The sequence below is a fragment of the Aptenodytes patagonicus genome, chromosome 13 (genome assembly GCF_965638725.1).
Source record: "Aptenodytes patagonicus chromosome 13, bAptPat1.pri.cur, whole genome shotgun sequence".
NCBI lineage: Eukaryota > Metazoa > Chordata > Aves > Sphenisciformes > Spheniscidae > Aptenodytes > Aptenodytes patagonicus.
This window is the reverse complement of record NC_134961.1, coordinates 6,809,442-6,826,277: the sequence shown is the minus strand read 5'-3', so window position 1 is coordinate 6,826,277 and position 16,836 is coordinate 6,809,442. Positions and strand designations below refer to the sequence as shown.

The 16,836-nt window shown below is 50.1% G+C and overlaps 1 protein-coding gene across 1 annotated transcript in view; it reads right to left on the bottom strand.

Moving 5' to 3' along the window:
- Nucleotides 1-746: 746 nt before the first annotated feature.
- The window catches only part of CACNA1H (calcium voltage-gated channel subunit alpha1 H), a 129,361-nt gene continuing 113,271 nt past the window's right edge, over nucleotides 747-16,836 (bottom strand). The window contains exons 28-34 of the mRNA XM_076351409.1: nucleotides 16,617-16,695; nucleotides 14,373-14,494; nucleotides 13,531-13,869; nucleotides 11,629-11,781; nucleotides 7,664-7,847; nucleotides 4,366-4,544; nucleotides 747-3,748 (exon numbers count right to left, since the gene is read on the bottom strand). Of these exons, the coding sequence (XP_076207524.1) occupies nucleotides 2,579-3,748; nucleotides 4,366-4,544; nucleotides 7,664-7,847; nucleotides 11,629-11,781; nucleotides 13,531-13,869; nucleotides 14,373-14,494; nucleotides 16,617-16,695 (2,226 nt within the window). The 3' untranslated portion in view covers nucleotides 747-2,578. The remainder of the gene's footprint in view (nucleotides 3,749-4,365; nucleotides 4,545-7,663; nucleotides 7,848-11,628; nucleotides 11,782-13,530; nucleotides 13,870-14,372; nucleotides 14,495-16,616; nucleotides 16,696-16,836) is intronic.

Here is a 16,836-nt window from a genome sequence, read left to right as displayed (position 1 = left end):
CTCCGTCACCGTGCGGGGAGTTACCGTCGTCAGCCACCAGCCGCACCACCCCACGGCGAAGGCTTTTCCTCCAGCGCTGGGGCACGGGGAAGGGGATTTGGGCACGGGGGACGCTGCCTTTCCCAGTGAAGCTAAATAATTACAGCGGTAAGCAGCACCAGGAGCAGCTGCGCAGCGCAGCCTCCCCCCTCCGCCGAGGCACACACCGGGGCGTCCCACGCGCCTCCAGGCAGGATTCAGCCCAGCGCAGGGGAATTCACCTCCCCTCCGTTCCAGTCTGCTGCTTAAACTGCAACGAAAGGAGTTCGCCATCGTCCCCAAAGCGCTATTAATAATTACTTTTATGGCGCTTTTCTGGAATTCCTTGCTATTCCACCGAGACGGAATAATTATTTACAATAAGCCTAAATGACTCTTAATTACAGCGGCGCAGGTGCTCAGAGGCAGCCGGCACGAAGCCGCTCGACGTACAGAGGCTCTTGTGTGAGGCGAGGGATTCGCCGAGCGGCACCGTTGGAGCCGAGAGGGAGGTGGGACCAGCTCCAAATGCCAGCGGGGAAGGGGACGGTTCGGCCACATTTAGGAAAGAGGTTTTGGGGGATGGCGAGCTCCAGGAGTGGGATGGAGACCGTCGGGCCGGGCTGCGGGCAGGGGGACCCGTCGGCTGGATGCGATGCGCTGGAGCGGGGCTCGGCATCCCGGCTACACCCCGCCCCGCGGCACAAAGTCAGGCCACGCTTCCAGTTTATACAGTTTAATACATGTGAAACAAGATACATTTCCTTTTGAGTAATGAATGCATAAATAACAGAAGATATATGTGAATGCATAAATATGAGGCGGCATGGAACGAACCAAACAAAAAACAATTGTTCTAATTTTTTTTTTTTCCCCTGTATGTCTTTTCGCTGCCGCTGCCCGGCGCTCGGGCTGACGGCGCGTCCTCGCGACGGACTTGTTGCTGCTCATATTTAACATCAGCTTTCCGTGGCGAAGCTGTCCCACGGCGAGAGGGCCCGGATGAGGGGTGGGGAGGGGGCAGGGACCGGAGGCTAAAAAAGAAAAATCAACCCCAAAACTGCAAAAAAGGAAAAAAAAAAAAAAAAAAAGTGGTGTTAACAGGTGACCTGAATTCCTCGAGAGGCTTCTCAGTCGGAGCCGGCGACGGAAGGGCCTTGGGAGGCGGACGCGTCCACGTGTGGGTGCAGGGGGTGCGGAGGGAAGACCGACAGAAAGAGTGCAAATGGGACGGTTACGGCTACCACCGAGGTTTCGAAGGCATTCTGCTATGAGGAGGACGAATCATTAGCTTAAATGCTCACAAAGAACATCACCTAAGACAGCTCTTTATACCTTTACGTACTGTATCAATAATTTACTTTGAACTGCAGTAAACAAAATACATTTCTTAAATAATTTACTATTTATTTGTTTTGTTTTTTTTATCTCTCTGTAAATTTAACTTTTTCCTTTTTTTCATCTTTTTTTTTTTTCTTTGTAACACAAGAAACCGTGTTCGTGCACGTTAGTTCAGATTATTGCGACATTTAACCTGAATTTCAGTTAAAAAAGGAAAAAAAAAAATAGCAACAGGACAGTTGTACAGACAAGAAGAATGAATAACTTATTATTGCACTGGCTACAATTCAGTAGTGATTTGGTTTTTTTTCTGTAGTTAGGACAGCCTCTAAAGTACAAAAGAAAAATGAGAGAGACGTCTAAAGCATCAGCTGTGAAAAGAAGCTGGTGGGATGATGGTGGAGGGAAGGAGAGGAAAAAAAATGAAAGCGAAGAAAGAAGAGAAACATTTGGAAAACGAATGGCCGCAATAATTAGTTCCACATAAACCCCAAGGAAACACCACCCAGTTGCGGAGTCACATGTAATGCAAAAACCAGTATTGTTTCTCTATAAAAATATGTGCATTATGAAGAGAGAGTTTTTGTGGGTATTTTTTTTTTTTTTGTCTTTTTTCCTTGTTTTGTATCTCACAAATACATTATTTCTATTTATATAACTGCTGATATACAGACAATGTACAGCTCCCATCTCCTGGGCACTCCCGCGTCACGTGACATCTCTAAAAGGTGCCTTGTTAAAAGTTGAGCATCTTTAAAAAAAACCAAACCCAACAAAACCCAAAGAGAATCCCCCAAATCCCACCGCCACCACCTCGAACCCGAATCAATGTGATTGAGGCCACGGAGCGGGGTGGGAGGAACGAAGCAACCCCCCGGATCGGCTCCACCTTCCCTTTAGAAAAGAAACCCCCAAACTGCTTTGCAAATCCGCTCCCCCCACCCCGAAAACCCGTCACCGTTTCGTCCAGCCGTTTGTTTGGTTTCTTTCTCTGTTTAATTTTTTCTTTTTCCCTTTTTTTGTTGGTTTTTTTTTTTTTTGGTGGGTTTTTTTGCAAACCTCCACAGCGCTTAAGAACAAGTGACTGCGAGAAAGGAAAAAAAAAAAACACCACGAGGGAGCAGCCACCCACGTACCCGTGGCCGCTCAGTCCCTTCGGTTTGGGAACCCACACTGGTGTCAAGCCCTTGAGACCCCCCCCGCTCCCCCCGCCCGAAAGCTATACTGGGTCATCTATGTCTTCTTCTGTTGCAACAGTCACCGGGACCAAGTCCTCCTTCCGGAGGGGGCTCTTAGCAATGCCCAGGAGCTCTTTGCTTTTCTCGGCGCTGCTCCACTGAGTTTTTAAGTGATCCGGCTTTTTCAGTTCGGAGGCGGCGGGGTCCGGCCGGGAGTCCACGGAGGCCGGCGTGGACTGACCGCTGTCCAGGAGGAGATCCGAGAGGCTGCTCAAGGAGCTGCCGTCCGACTGCTCGAAGGAGAAGTTGGGGATGGTCAGGTGCTCCCCGCGGCACGGGGGCTGGCCCCGGCGCTCTGCTTTGGAGGCCGCCTCCCCGGGCTGGCTCTCCGCGAGCTCCAGGGACTCTCTGTAAGCCGGGAACTCGCAGGATGGGGTCCTTCGCCGCAGCATGCTGTTCTCAGAGGGTTTGGTGCGTGAGGCCGCCCCGCCGTCGTCCTCCATGGGAGGATCTATAGAAATGCAGGGCGGGCTCATCTTCTTCTTCCTCCGGGCTCCGTGGACGTACTCGGACTCCGTCTGGATGTGGGCAGGGGACCGCTGCTTTTCCTCAGCAGGGTCCTCAAAGCTACAGTCCCCATCGCTGATGGAGGGGCAGATCTCGATGGAGTGCCGCCTTTGGTCATCTGCCCAGCTGGGCTTGTTGAGGAAGCCCTTCGTATCGATGCTGTAAAACTTCTTCAAGTCCTTCTCCTTGCTGCTGCCCCCGGAGAGGCTGGTTGTGCTGCAGTTCTTGAGGGGCACTGGAGACGGGGCCGGGGAGATGAACGGCGAAGTCGAGCGGCTCCCAGCGTCCGAGTGCTCCCCTCCCCAGTCTTTGGCCGAGCTGTTGATGTGGCGAACCTCCTCGTCAGCCAGGTCGGAGGACTCGAAGAGGCAGCCCTCAGGGTTGGGAGGGCTGCCGCTGGGGCTGGGCGGCCGGCTGGGGACGCTGTGCTGGCCGCAGGTGTGCTTCCGCGTGAGTGTGCTGGGGTGCCGATGCGGGGAGGACGGGGGGGTGCCCGGGAGGGAGGCAGCCGTGGGATGGAGTGGGCTGGGGGTGAAGGTGCTCTGGGGCTGCTTTGCTGACGGTAGCGTCTCTCCAGGTTCTGCTTGCAGGCTGTCCTTGCGGTCCGGAGTCTGCCCGTCCACGGAGTCCGTTCGAATGGCCTCCTGGAAGGTGAGGAGAGAGAGATGGGGAGAGAGCCTGCGGATCTGCCGGGCCGGCGGCACTTCCAGTGATGAACCATGGCATGTAGCAGAACGGTTGGTGGGTCTAACGCACCCCGCACCACCCCATCCCTGCCCCGTCGTGCCAGCCCCATCAGACCCTCGCTGTACAAGAGGACGCAGTTTTGCTAGCAAGGAGACCCAGAGCCTACGTGTTACAGGGCTTGTATCTGCTGGGTCTTTCTGCACGGTCTTGGTCTTGGCTCTAGCACGAAATCCTGAGTCAGTGCAACCTGTCTGAAGTGACATGGTGTAGGGCTGACTGCAGGCTTCTCACAGCACTGGTAAAACTGAATTGGCCATCTTCTCTCTATGCTTTAGCTATTCTTTCATAGAATAGTACATCCACAGAGATGAAAGTAGGTAAAAAGGGCCTTCCCCTGTGTGTCACTTGCTCAGACTGGAGCGTACTAAAATTTATGTCACCAGAAATGGTTTGTTCTAAAAAGAGGAATTCTACTCTCAGCTCCAAGAAAAGAAACCCAAGAGGGGACTGGAAAAGAAGGAAGGACCCAGGTGACTACGAAGGAGTTTACCTCTGCAGGCTCTCGGCCTCTCACCTGTCTGCACAGCAGCTTGTTGAGAGTAGGAGATCGAGGTGTGACGTGGGGGGGAAGGATCTTCCAGCGGTGGCGGCCTTCGTGGTTGGGAGAATGGACTGCCAGTTGGAGGGACTCCGTTGGGACTCTCAGAGAGGAACATGTTCCCACGGGCTGGGAGCGGATGGAGGTGATGGACCCTAGGAAACAGAGAGAGAGAGCAGTCACCACCACCGCTGGCGTCGGGGCTGGGAAGGTTTGAGGCAGAACCGGTGCCCACAGACTCCAGGAGGGGAGTAAACACAGGAGGGGAAAGGAGAAGCCTGTCTGGTCTGGCTGAAATCCCAAGCCTCAGCATAAGCCTTGGGCAGTGCCAGGATTAAAAACCAGGTGTCCCTTGTCCTGTCTCCTGTTTTGAATACTAGGCCATATCTCATCAGGGATGGCAGGGAGGTTACAGATGAAGTCTCTGCAATTCAGCAGCGTTGCATGTGGCTCTGCCCGCTCCGGGATATCGCCTGTTACAAACTTTACACTCATAGCCTCTATTTTCTGTTTCAGGTAACAGGAATCTTCTCTTGCAGCTGCTGCGACACTCAGAGTGGATGGCGGCCACCAGGACCCCATGGCAGCAAATGAAGGGCAGGAGGTGGGGTTGCTTTTGAAACCCTGCCATTGCTGCTTTCCTGGTAGAGCTGCTTTGGGTGGATTTGTAAAAGGATGCTGCCTGTTTGGAGAACGTGGATCGGGGAAGTCTGGTGGCTGTGCCGGATCCTCTGAGTCAGGACGCCTGGGTTGTCTTTGCAGTGCTGCCAGGGACAGGCTTGCAACCTTATGCTGCTCTGCCACATGGAGGCAAGAGCAGCACTGCTCAGCTCCCTCGGAGCCCCCAGAGCTCGACTTACAGGTCCAACCCACAGCCTCGTACAGCCAGTGGGCACCCTGCCACCGACTTCTCCAGGAGGAGACACCGCTGGCATGCACGGGGCAGTCTTCCCATTCACTACAGCCCAAATGCTACCACCACCGTCTGTCCGCGAGGCAGACCTTGGCTGAACATGGTCCGATCAGCAGCATGGAGGCCGCTTCAAGTGCTTTGACAGTCCTTGAGCTCATGTATCAGGCAGGAATCACCCTCTTCCTGAAGGCTTCCAGTCCCCTGGCTGAGTCTAAAGGCAATCCCTCCTTCCCAGCCCCTTCGTGGTGCTGCTTTACTGCAGTTCTGCATTGTCTGAAAGATCTTTTGCTTTTTTATTTTTTTGGCTGCAGGATTTATTGTCCTCATTAGCTTGAAACCCAACGTCTGTTTCTACATTGCTGCTCCATGTTAAAAACACAGCTATCCATCACTTCAAGAGATCTCGCCCAGAGGTCAGGGAACTTGAACCTATGACAAAAGCCATCCAGACAGATTGCAGTTGCATTTCAGAAAGAGATTTGTTGTTGGGAAGAAAGAAAAGGTAGCGTTTCATCATTTTTCTTTTGGAGATTTTCTCCAGAACATCACAGAAAGAAAGAGCAGAGCAGCGAGCTTCCCACCCCCCAACCCGCCCCACTTCCCCCTAGTTCTTTTTTGGGGTCTCCTACAGCCCATGTTTCAGTGCGAGTCTGTACTGTTCATGTGCTAATCCAGACTTTAGGAAATGTTTTTTAGGGTGCAGAAAAACTTTGTCATAAAATCTGTCACAAACATGGCCATAAAATCAAAACCCTATGCTCTCCTCCCCGACCTTAGCTGGAATTTCCTTCTGTTGGAAACTTTCCATCTAGCTCTCGTATAGGAAACCAAAACCCCCTCTAAACTGCATACTCAGGAACACTGAATATCTCTGGATTTGTATATTTTTCTCTTGTTTTTCTAGTAAATCAGGAAACTGCATCTAAGACCAAAATAACACAAGACCTAGTCATCTCACAATATTTTCACTGTGTAGTCACCAAAGTATTGGGAGAAGACCAGACATCCTTAACTGACGTTGAAAAGTCCACGAAAGCACAAATCCTAATGTGAGTCTCCCTACGTGCCCAGTTTTACTTGCACGTAACTTATGGGACTGTGACTTAAATCAGCGTTTGGTCAGCTCAGAAGCAGCACAGCTCTGGGTAATGTCGGCTGGATGCATCTACCAGACCAGGTAAAAAGTAAGCCCCTGCCATAGCCATCGCTCAAGTGCTCTTGGAGAGAAATTTGGGAAACGAGAAAATTCTTGGTCTGTTCTACCCACCCCTGCCAACATCACAGCAGTTTTATACTGGTATAAAACCTGATTTACACCCACTACAGAGATGAAAGCCATTCCCAGTAGTCCAGCCATGAAACTCAACCCCTGTTTTCTTTGCTTAGCAAAGAATTTGCAGGTGAAATAATAATAAATACTGAGCAGCGAACATTAACTGGTATCCAGAGAGTTTGAACAAATATGGAGTTACTTCACCCAAGGAAATCAGAGCAGATCTTGCCAGCCCCACCAGGGTTTGCAAACCCACTACCCATCTGTCCAAGCAGTTCTTGCATTTCAAACAACGTTGCATCAAAGGAAACCAGGCTGGTAAGTTCTTGGGAGCCGCTCAAAAAGCACATGTGCTTTTAGAGAGGCAGATATTTTCTTTCTTATTGATTTCCCCGTCAAACCAACTCGCACAACAAAAGAGACAGGCATTTTAGGGGAAACGTGTTTGGATGCAGTTGGGTAAATGTATACTCAAAGGCTCTGCGCAGCTTGTGATTCCCTGACTGCAGGGTGTCTCCACAAGATTCATTACAAGGCCAGGCTAGGGAGGCACTGGGGAGTGGTTTCTAACCTTTATGCTCCCAAAGAAGCTCCTGCATCTCTGAACTCAATGTACCGTGCTAAAAAGATACTGCTCTGAGACCGAAGACTGCCTGAAACAATAGCTGTAAATGAGCTCTGTCAGGAAGTAATACCGACTCCGGCTTTTATTCATGTTGATTTTATTGATTCGTAGTCATGATGTCAGGGCTGCTCACTTCAGAAGAAATGTGCAGCTCGTACCCTTTTCCTCAGCTAACAGCCTGTCCCCTACGCCTCCCACATCGCTTGGGAGCCCCACTTCTCCCCGATCAAACACCCAAGATGCCAGCTTTCTCCTGAGAAAATGCAGTGACGTGGTGAAAACACAAAATTGTGCAGCGTGTGGGAAACTGCAGTCCTGCTGACAGTATCAAATCGAAGCAAGCAAGCCCTGGCTCAGCCCACATTCGGCGCAGGTTGCTTACTCCCCATCTAACCACCACGCGTACCTGCTGCCCCGTGGTTTCGTGGCTAGGAGGAGGAAGGGAAAACTCCGCGAGCAGTACCTCTTTGGGATTTGCAGGGATACGTTTCCATTTCCACCTCGTGGAGGGGAAAAGGGGCTTTCGCTGGCATCACCGGCCGGAACATGTAGCTGTCGTTGGGCAAGGAGTGCATACGGGAAACCGAGATCTTGCGGACCGTCAGCAGGTTTTGAGAGTCGTGTGGCCTCAGAGAGGCTGCGCCGCCCTGCAAATCAAGGAGACAGGGAGGCGGGGTCATTCAGCAATCTCCTTCTCGTCTGCTTTTTGTTTTAAAACCTTGTGCAGATGTTCCTCTTGGCGTCTTACGGAGAGTCTGCAGCCCTGGTGACTGCAACGGGATACCAAAGCTACGCCGTGCTAGCTGAGTAAAGAGCTCAAGTTGCGGCTGGAGTAAAATGAGGCATCAATGACCCACCACTAAGCTGACTCTTGGACACCACAGAGAAAAAGTAAGGTCCAGGAAAATGGGGCCCACCCTCTATACACACGAGAAAGGCAGCGTTTCTCACACTGCTCTGCTCTGATTCTCCCAGGGATGCTTTCAGCCCGGCCTGGGTGGTGATGCCCTTCTCCTCTAAGCTACTCTGGGACAGACAGGCAAAACTGGCCAGTCCTTGGCCACGCTGACCGAGGGTACCAAGTGTTTCTGTAAATTTATGTATTATCTCCCCAAAACACACATACAGGCAGACATTTAAACATTCACGTTAACACCACTGCAAACCCTGCAGCCTCTCTCCTACAACATGGAGCATTTTGGGCATCACTGACCCCAGAAGACGACAGCCACATGGCAGGAGGCAGAGGGAAGGAAAAGACATCATGGCAGCACATATGTGGGTGTGGAGCCTGTACAGGGGTAGAAAAGGGATTTCTCTGTGTTTGCTCTTGCTGTGAAAAGGGTCTGGTTGGAAGTGCCCGGACAGAGCACGTCACAAACTTTAAACTTGACCCCTCACTGCTTCTCTGAGGCCCTTGTCGCTTCAGGCACCTTATAGCAAATTTATCCTGCGGTCTTGGGAAGCTTTAGGGACCCAAACGATGTCTCTGCGGTGCTGACGGAGCAGCTGTGAGAGGTGGTGCCATGACTTGGGCAAGTGTTGGGGGAGCGGGAGCCCTTGGCACAGGACCTGCAACCTGGCTCCCCCACCTCGAGGTTTTGGTCCTAGACACATTCCCCTCACAATTTACCTCGTTATCTGAAGTACGACTAATTGCTCTGGTTTTCCTTTAACGTCAGCCTCCCAGTGACTGATTGAAAACATTTTCCCAGCTGCATGTCTTAAATTAAATGTATTTTGCTTTGCTCTGCCAGGCTGTTTTCCCTCTCCGCTAGCAAAATCTGGGCCTGAAATGCCTCGCTGGATAGTTTGGAGGACACCAAGGATCTGGTTAAATCTGTTTTTTCCATACATTTCTGGCTTACAAATTTATTTCCTCAGATCCCTAAAGAGACACATCCCAAGACAAATTACTTGATGCTTTTACTCCGTTGAGCTTGGCTGAGAAGATGGGGGGATCAGCAGCAGTTATTTACAGGTAGCTGGCATCCAGCTCTGACTGCCTTGCCCAGCAGCCCTCCGGGTGCAACCCAGGTCTCTCGTCTGACATATGAATGCATCAGCAGTGTGGCTGTGCCAGTTGGCCTCTGGCCATTACAGCTAATAAGCTATATCAGCATCGCAACACCTGAGCTGAACGCAGGCGGGCAATTGTTAACATCCCAGTGCCACACAGAGAACAAAAGGTCTTGCTCCACTTTCTCAGTAGTCTAACAGAAGGATCACAGTATTTGTCTATTAAATCTCAATTTGTCTTTACAGGATCTTCTATTTGTCTTCTCTGGCTGGGACAAATGAACAGAAATCCCCTCTTGACATAACTGCAATTTTTAAGGTTTCAGCTATTGAGATCCAGTTGACTTAGGGACGTGGGCACATTTCAAATGGCTTCAAAGCCACTGTAATAAGTACCTGAAATATGAAACATAGACAGGAAGCTTGTTGGCTCACACCTGGTGAGCTGCTCTCGACAGCTAGGAAGGTTTGGAGACACACCACCACGGGCACTGCTGCTCCTCCTCTTTGGTGGGAAACGCCTGATGCACTCGGGAGCCTGATCCCATGCCCTGGAAATCAATGCGGCTCCTTCAAAACCCACGAAAGCCCAGCCTGGACCAGTGCTGCTGAGACTGCATATGGTGAACCCTGCCTGCAGGCACCCTGAGAGCTTGGGAGGATCCCAGGCATCTGATAGAGATGTGCAAGGTGGGAGCCTACTCACCGTGGGACCCCTCTCAGGCCAAGTAGAAAGCCATTAAATTGACCGTAGATGCTCACGGTGATGCAGCTCAGAGGCTCAGTTAAGCATCTTTAAACAGTGAGCACAGCTCCTTCCTCTTGTGTCTGGGAATCAATAGTCTGTTAGAGCTCTGATTTTGCTCTGCTGCAGAGGGAGCTTGAGAAGAAATAATGCTGTAAATACCTCCACAGGACATGACCCTTCCTGGGTGATTAAATGGCCAGAAGATACTCTGTAAGCAAAGGTGACTGGCAGGATACTCTGGAAGAGGGAACACTGTAACTTCTCAGAGGCCTGGAGCCAAGAGCCTGCAAACAAGCCGTGGGCAAAATTCCCAGAGGAAGGGCTCCTCCTGATCCCCCTCCGAAGGTGTGCGTCTCCAGCACTGCGAGCGAGCTTAGCCATTTCCCACAGCCTCTGTGGTGTGGAAGGCAGAGGCACAACAAGGGCAGGAGGTAACTCCCTGCCTGTGCCTGCCGACGATGGCATCCCTGCACAGGCCAACTCCGGTGGCACCCGGGGTTCTGCTGTCGTTCCCCGTGGAGGTAACGAACTTTCAGCTCTGCCAGCAGAAACCCAGGACCCCTTGCAGTTGCATTTACAAAGTCCCAAATTTTGCCTGTCCCTGAAAGATGCCTTTCCCACGATCTCCCTCTCTGCAGCGTCCAGGTGGCCAAGCTAACGGGCACCCTGCAGAGCTATGAAGGGGAGCTGCTTTGAGGATTATACCTTCATATCACTCATCTTGCACAGGGGAAACCACTTGGTCATCAAGAGCTTAATCTGAGCTCAGAATTTGCTTGGAGATGCTGTGAGATACTTGCCACTAGAAGGTGCCTTGCTAGTCATGATAGAGGTCAAGTTATTACCAGACCTGAAGGGGGAATTCAGGTTATTACCTGACTTGAAGGGGAAAATGGCCCAGGCCTAAAGCAGATTGATTCTGGGTGGCCACTGGGAGTTCTCTGATGACAGCAAGTGTATTCCCCACTGCCGCATGTGCATCTTCATCACTGACTGTGGCTCGTATGCTCTCGTGCCCACCGGAGGACATTTGGAGCTCGTTCACCCCGAGGAGGGCACTGTGCTGCAGCAGGGCAAACCGTGCAATATCTTTACGTGATGTGACCCGGGCACCGGTTCGTGGTGCAAACGGGAGGGACTGAGCAGAGGGGGCTACAGCCCTTCTGGTCTGCTGGGTGATCTCCCCAGAGCATCTCCTGAATCCACAGCTCCGGTGCTTGCTGAAAGTCTAATGTGTTGAGCTACTTATGCCTTTGTTTCCTCCATACTGTATCATAAACAGATTCTTATAGTAACAGTAAGAAAACCAAACTGGGCTGTGTTTTCTCCACAAAGGACTCTGCCTGCCTCCAGCTCTCGATATATCATTTGAAGACAGACTGCTCACACATCACATCATTGCACATCAAATGCGAGACTTTTTTTTTTTTTAGCTAAAAAGAGTATTTCATTCGTGTCCCACACAAGGCTGCTGGCAGAATCGGCTGGGACACGTTCTTTGCCCAGCCCCTGCACACGCAAAGGCAGTACGAAGGACAGAGGATGGAACGACTGTTGTGGCTGTGAAGCGACAGGTTTAGGACAATTCAGACACCACCGCTAGCTGCACAGCACCAAAGCACAAGGCCACAACGCAGAAGCAACGGCGCGACGTCATTCACCTCAGCCTCGTGGCCTGGGGTTTTGTGGGAAGGTGTCAGGACATGGTGGGAAACAGAGCAGAAGGACGGGATTTCCATCATGGGAGCCTCTGCCCCCTCCAGCGTGTCTGAGTCTGGGATGGCTAAAGACACGTTCTCACAGCGCAGCGCCTCCTTCAAGTTGAGGAGATAAAAAGCATCAGTAGCAGAGCAAGGCTGGGTCTTAACGCTCAAACATGTTTGCCCTGTGGCATTTCCTAGTTGCCCCATTCATCCAGAGCAGGAAGGAAGAGAAAAGGAAATGTGGGCTGCAAAAACTGGCACAAATGGCAAGAAAATACAGAGCATCTTGCAACTCCTCCCAGGGTGCCCATGCCACCATCAGTGGCAGGATTAGTCATACAGAGCTCTATGTATTTAACCTCTTCAGTGCAGCTAGCAGGGAGCGCAGCAGCGAGCTGCCGGCCATCCACGCCTGCCCAGAACAGCCTGGGCGTCTGAGATGTGAGCGAGGGCATCGCCACAACCCAGCCCCACCGCGGTGCCTCTGCCTCGCTACCGCACAGGGGAGGGGGCCCTGGCTTGCAAATCCTCACCTGCCTTCAAACAATCATCTCATCCGCAGGGGGTAATCTGTGGCCAGCTCCCTGCTCACACTGTTCTCCCTCTGGGGAGCATCACCTCTCACTACGGGTTTTCTAGGGCTAAGAGGAGGCTCTGCATGGCTCCTGATGTGCTCGGGAGGTATTGGAAGATGAGGAAAATCAAGGAGAATGAACTCAGTTTGCAATCACAGCCTACGTGAAAGGATATGCCCTCTCTTCCCCCAATGAGAAAAACAAGCTGGGTGTTAATGGCGCATTTTCCTGCAGAAATGTCTATTAGAAACTACATTCAAATAGTGAATTCCCCATCACTGTGTAACGACATTTCTTTTTACTTGACTTAATAGAGTCTGATAGATTTTACAAAAATCTAATTTAATGTAATTTAATCTCAAAGCCCCCATTAATTTTGCAGTAGATTTCTTTGCAATCATGGTGACAAAGCAATTTTGTATTCACTCTTAATCATACACTGCTGACATGGGATGAGACAATTATCTCATGCCCCTCCTTGCCCCCCTGACTTCTGATTGCCCTATTTTTCTAGAGGACTAATAGAAATCAGAAAGCAGGCAGTGTCTGGAAAATCAGCCCAGGAACCTCCAGCTTGCTGAGAGGCTCTGACAATTCCCAGGGTCCAAGTCAGCCATGCCCTAAGCAGAGCACGAGCCAGTGGGAAGCTGCATCTTACACCAGTGCCAGACATGCCCTCCTGAGCTGCACACTATGGTTTGCTTGAGGTTCCTCTGGAAATCCCAAACTGGGATTAAAAAGAACCTGAGAAGTATTTCTGTGTCTGTGTGAAGTGAATTTATGCCATCTTTTGCTGCATGTGTCAGGGTTGACAGTGCCAGTATTCCCAGGGCTTCACGCGATTGCTCCCTGATGCTGCTGCCCATGCTAAAATGACAAGGACCAAGGTGTTGGATGGGAGAGCAGGACAGGACCTGTGGCTATTATGCTTCTGAACTTAAAATCCACAACCTTTGAATGACCTGGAAATGGCAAGAGATGGACTTTCAACCCTCCCTCAGAACAATGGTCAGGACAGTGTTAGCCCTGGAGAACGCGTTTCAAGCAGCCTTCCACCTCATGGAGCTCTCCTGAGATGACTCAAGATGTGGAGGTGGTAGTGACATCTCTGCTGTAGGGGGACCCAGGAAAGCTGCCTTCCTCCCATGCTGCCTTGTCTCCTGCCTCTTTGGCTCTGTGTCACTCGGGATCTGACTGCCTGATGATCAGACAGCAGTGACTGGTGAGAACCGTCCCCTCCCTACCCTGAGCACAAGAAGAGCAGATGCTTTGTGTGAACTATTACCAGGGCTTGGTGCTTCACCTGCACCGCTGACTCTGACTTCATGGTCTCCTGACTTCTGTAGGGTGCCCTGCCCTCTGGGGCCATTGCACCTCCCCTGCTCCCGCTGGCAGCTGAAGTGGTTGCTCCTCTGGACATCTCCAACTCAATCTCTGCATCCATCTCAGCATCCTCCTTGGCCTCCTTGTTGCTCTCCTCCAAGTGCTTCATCAGCACTGCCACCACTACGTTGACTAGGACGAACTGTGCGATGAGGACGAAGGTGACGAAGTAGACAGGAGAGATAACAGGGAGGTAACTGAGGCAGTGCTTGTCTTCCCGAGTGCATTCCCGGAGAGTGTCCTGCAACAGAGAGGGAAAGGTGAGAGTTAATAAGGGCTGGGGCTCTGCTTGGGCTCCAAATACAGAAACATCAAAGATGATAACCTGCTGAGGACTGAAAAGCATTTACGTACATATCCCAGACACAACAGCTTGTAGGTACAACTAAAATGGATAGAAGAAAATACGGACACCATGAATTACATCATCTAGAAAGAGGAGGATTGTGTTACATCCCAAAGGCACAGTGCACAGAGTACATGGTTACAAGCCACAAGAACTGGCATAATTTTCCTGAAGTATTACATATATGTTAAAAAGAATTAAATTTCAGGTTGGGTGAGACTTAGGACAAATTATCCCTTGAAAATACACTTGGCCTTTAAATGGGAAAGTTTAATTTTGATGTTTTAAAAGGAAAGGAAACCTTTTTTTCTTCACACAAGAGTTGCCTAAATTTGTTTGAAATCTGTATCTATATACCTACAGAGAGAGGAAAGCACCCAGATGGAGACTGCACACACCTTCATGATACCATTCCAGTTGTCCCCTGTTGACACCCTGAAGAGGGTGAGAAAGGCCATGCCAAAATTGGTGAAAGTTGCATGCCGGCTCAGACCTTCACAAGGATTTTCTTCACTGCAGTCTGCAGGAGAGAGAAGCAGAAGCACGTCAGTGAAGCCACGTTTGCCAGTGCTTACTCAGAGCAGCCCCCCAAACCTGGCAGTGAGACCCTGAGATATGTCACACTGATACATGGCATCAGGGAGGCCTGCTAAGTGGTGATCTCATGGTGGCCTGCAACTACTGAAGGGCAGCTGCAGAGATCATGTAGCCAAACTCTTCTCAGTGGAGGCAGATGATATAACGGACAGCAACGCACTGTGGCTTAGGAGGTCCGGGTTGGACATTAGGAAAGTTGTTTTCACCTGGAGGACCCAACAGCCCTGGGACAGGTCACCAGAGAGGTAGGGGAGCTCTGTCGTTGGAAGTTTTCAAGATTTGTCTGGACAAAGCCACAGCCACTCTGAGCTACTGATGGGACTTCAAGTGGGAGGCTGGGTGGGGGCCTCCAGCGGCCTCTTCCACCAACATTTCTGTGATTCTTTTGACTTTACCCCAACAGGCAGAGCCAACACAGAGAGATCTAAAAGGAGGTGGAAACAAGCGGACTTGCTGGGGTGTCTCAACAAATACTGCTCTACAGTATCCTTTGTCTGTTATCCTCTTGATTACATCCTTGTCTTGATTATTTTTTACAGGGCACACCTACCATGAGGGGTATTTCACTGAGACGAAGTGGAGCAATTTGACATGTTTTTCCCTGAGAATGAATATACTAATGAATGTAAATTGAACATATGAAATGTCCCTCTTTCCATAAAACACAGGCTCATTAAATATTCATTAGGACAGGCAGCAATGCTTCTTGCAAGAGCATTTCACTATTAGGTATTTATTTCAGAGGCAAATGGGAAGGAAAACCAGAAAAGCAAATAGAAAAAAAACCCCACAAATGGCCAGTCTTGGGGAGCAAGCACTGATGGTTCTTGTGGCTGGCATGGACTAGGAAAAAGAAGTGAAAGTATTTCCCAGTTAAATCACGATGGGGAGTGGTGTGCTCACTGCCTGCAGCTTGCCCCAGACAAGATCAGGGCTTTCCCAGTCTCTGACCACATGCTGTGGTTACCTGGGGGCTGGCATTGGCAAGGTGTGTATGTGGAAACACAAAAAGGATTCAGAGCAGCAGAAGGTGCCTCTATGAATAAGACATTTTTCACCTTGGTGGCTGAACAAATACATACCTATCTATCTAGATATGTAATATAAAAATCACAGTATTTCATTTGGGGTGGACGCAGAACTAATTTTTTTCCAGAATTTGTTGGAGACTGAAAAATAATTTGTCTTTGGTTGAAAGAAATATTCTGCTTTCAAGCATTTGTAATCTGAGCAGAGGGCTGGACTCATAAAGGGGATTAATGACAGCCATAAAATGACTGCGGAGGAAGGGCCCTTCTGATGCTCTTGAAGCCCTAATTGGGATGCAAACATTGAGAAGGCAGACACATCTCCTTCGAACAGCATGTTTAAAGGCAGTGACTGCTTTAGCCTGGCTAAGCTGAGCAAGGTAGGGATATAGTGTTTTCTCTCTGACTCCACCTGATTTTCTTTTTAGTGGTGGACACATTCATAGTATCCTCAAGCCAGAGGAATAAATGATGCCGGACAATCAGGAACCAGTGGATGCTTCCTGATTTATGTAGAAAGGGGAAGGTGATGCTGAGAAGAACAATGGACAGATGAGACTTGGGCAGCTGGAAGAGCAAAGTCTGCCAAGTGCAGAAAACTAATGGAGTGTGGTAGAAGCTCCAAGGAGGGACATGTTTATGGTGGCATCTCTCCAGCACGAATCTGACTACCATCCAGCTTTACAGACTCATGTTCTGTTTTAAGTAGCAAACTTCCATCTTTGTGAACATATCCATGCTGGACAATTATATTTAAACATTAAATAGTTCCTCTACAGCCAAGGGTGGCGTTGGACAAATCTCTGAATGTGTGTGTGTGTGCATGTTAGACAGGTTCTGTATTACATCCTCATGTGTCATCTGCGACCCTCAGATCAAGAGAAAACTTTAATCTTCAGACTGTGAGCTGTGAAGCTAAGGAAGGCTCAAGAATGAGAGAGAGAGAAGAAAGGAAACAGCTAGATACCAAATAAACATCAACCGGATGAAATAAATTGTGTCAGGCACATTACTCACCTAGCTTGCCAAACAATTCCACTCCCAGGGCAGCATAGATAAAAAACAGGAGCATAAAAAGTAGGCCAAGGTTCCCTACCTACACAAGGAGAAAGCAGAACAAGGGTCAGGAAAGTTGAGGTCATGAATTAAATTGCTCCATCATATTTTCAACACAAGCAAAAGAGGGACTGGTGGCCAGAGGCTAATCATCATCTCCCCTGACTTCCAACACCCTGGT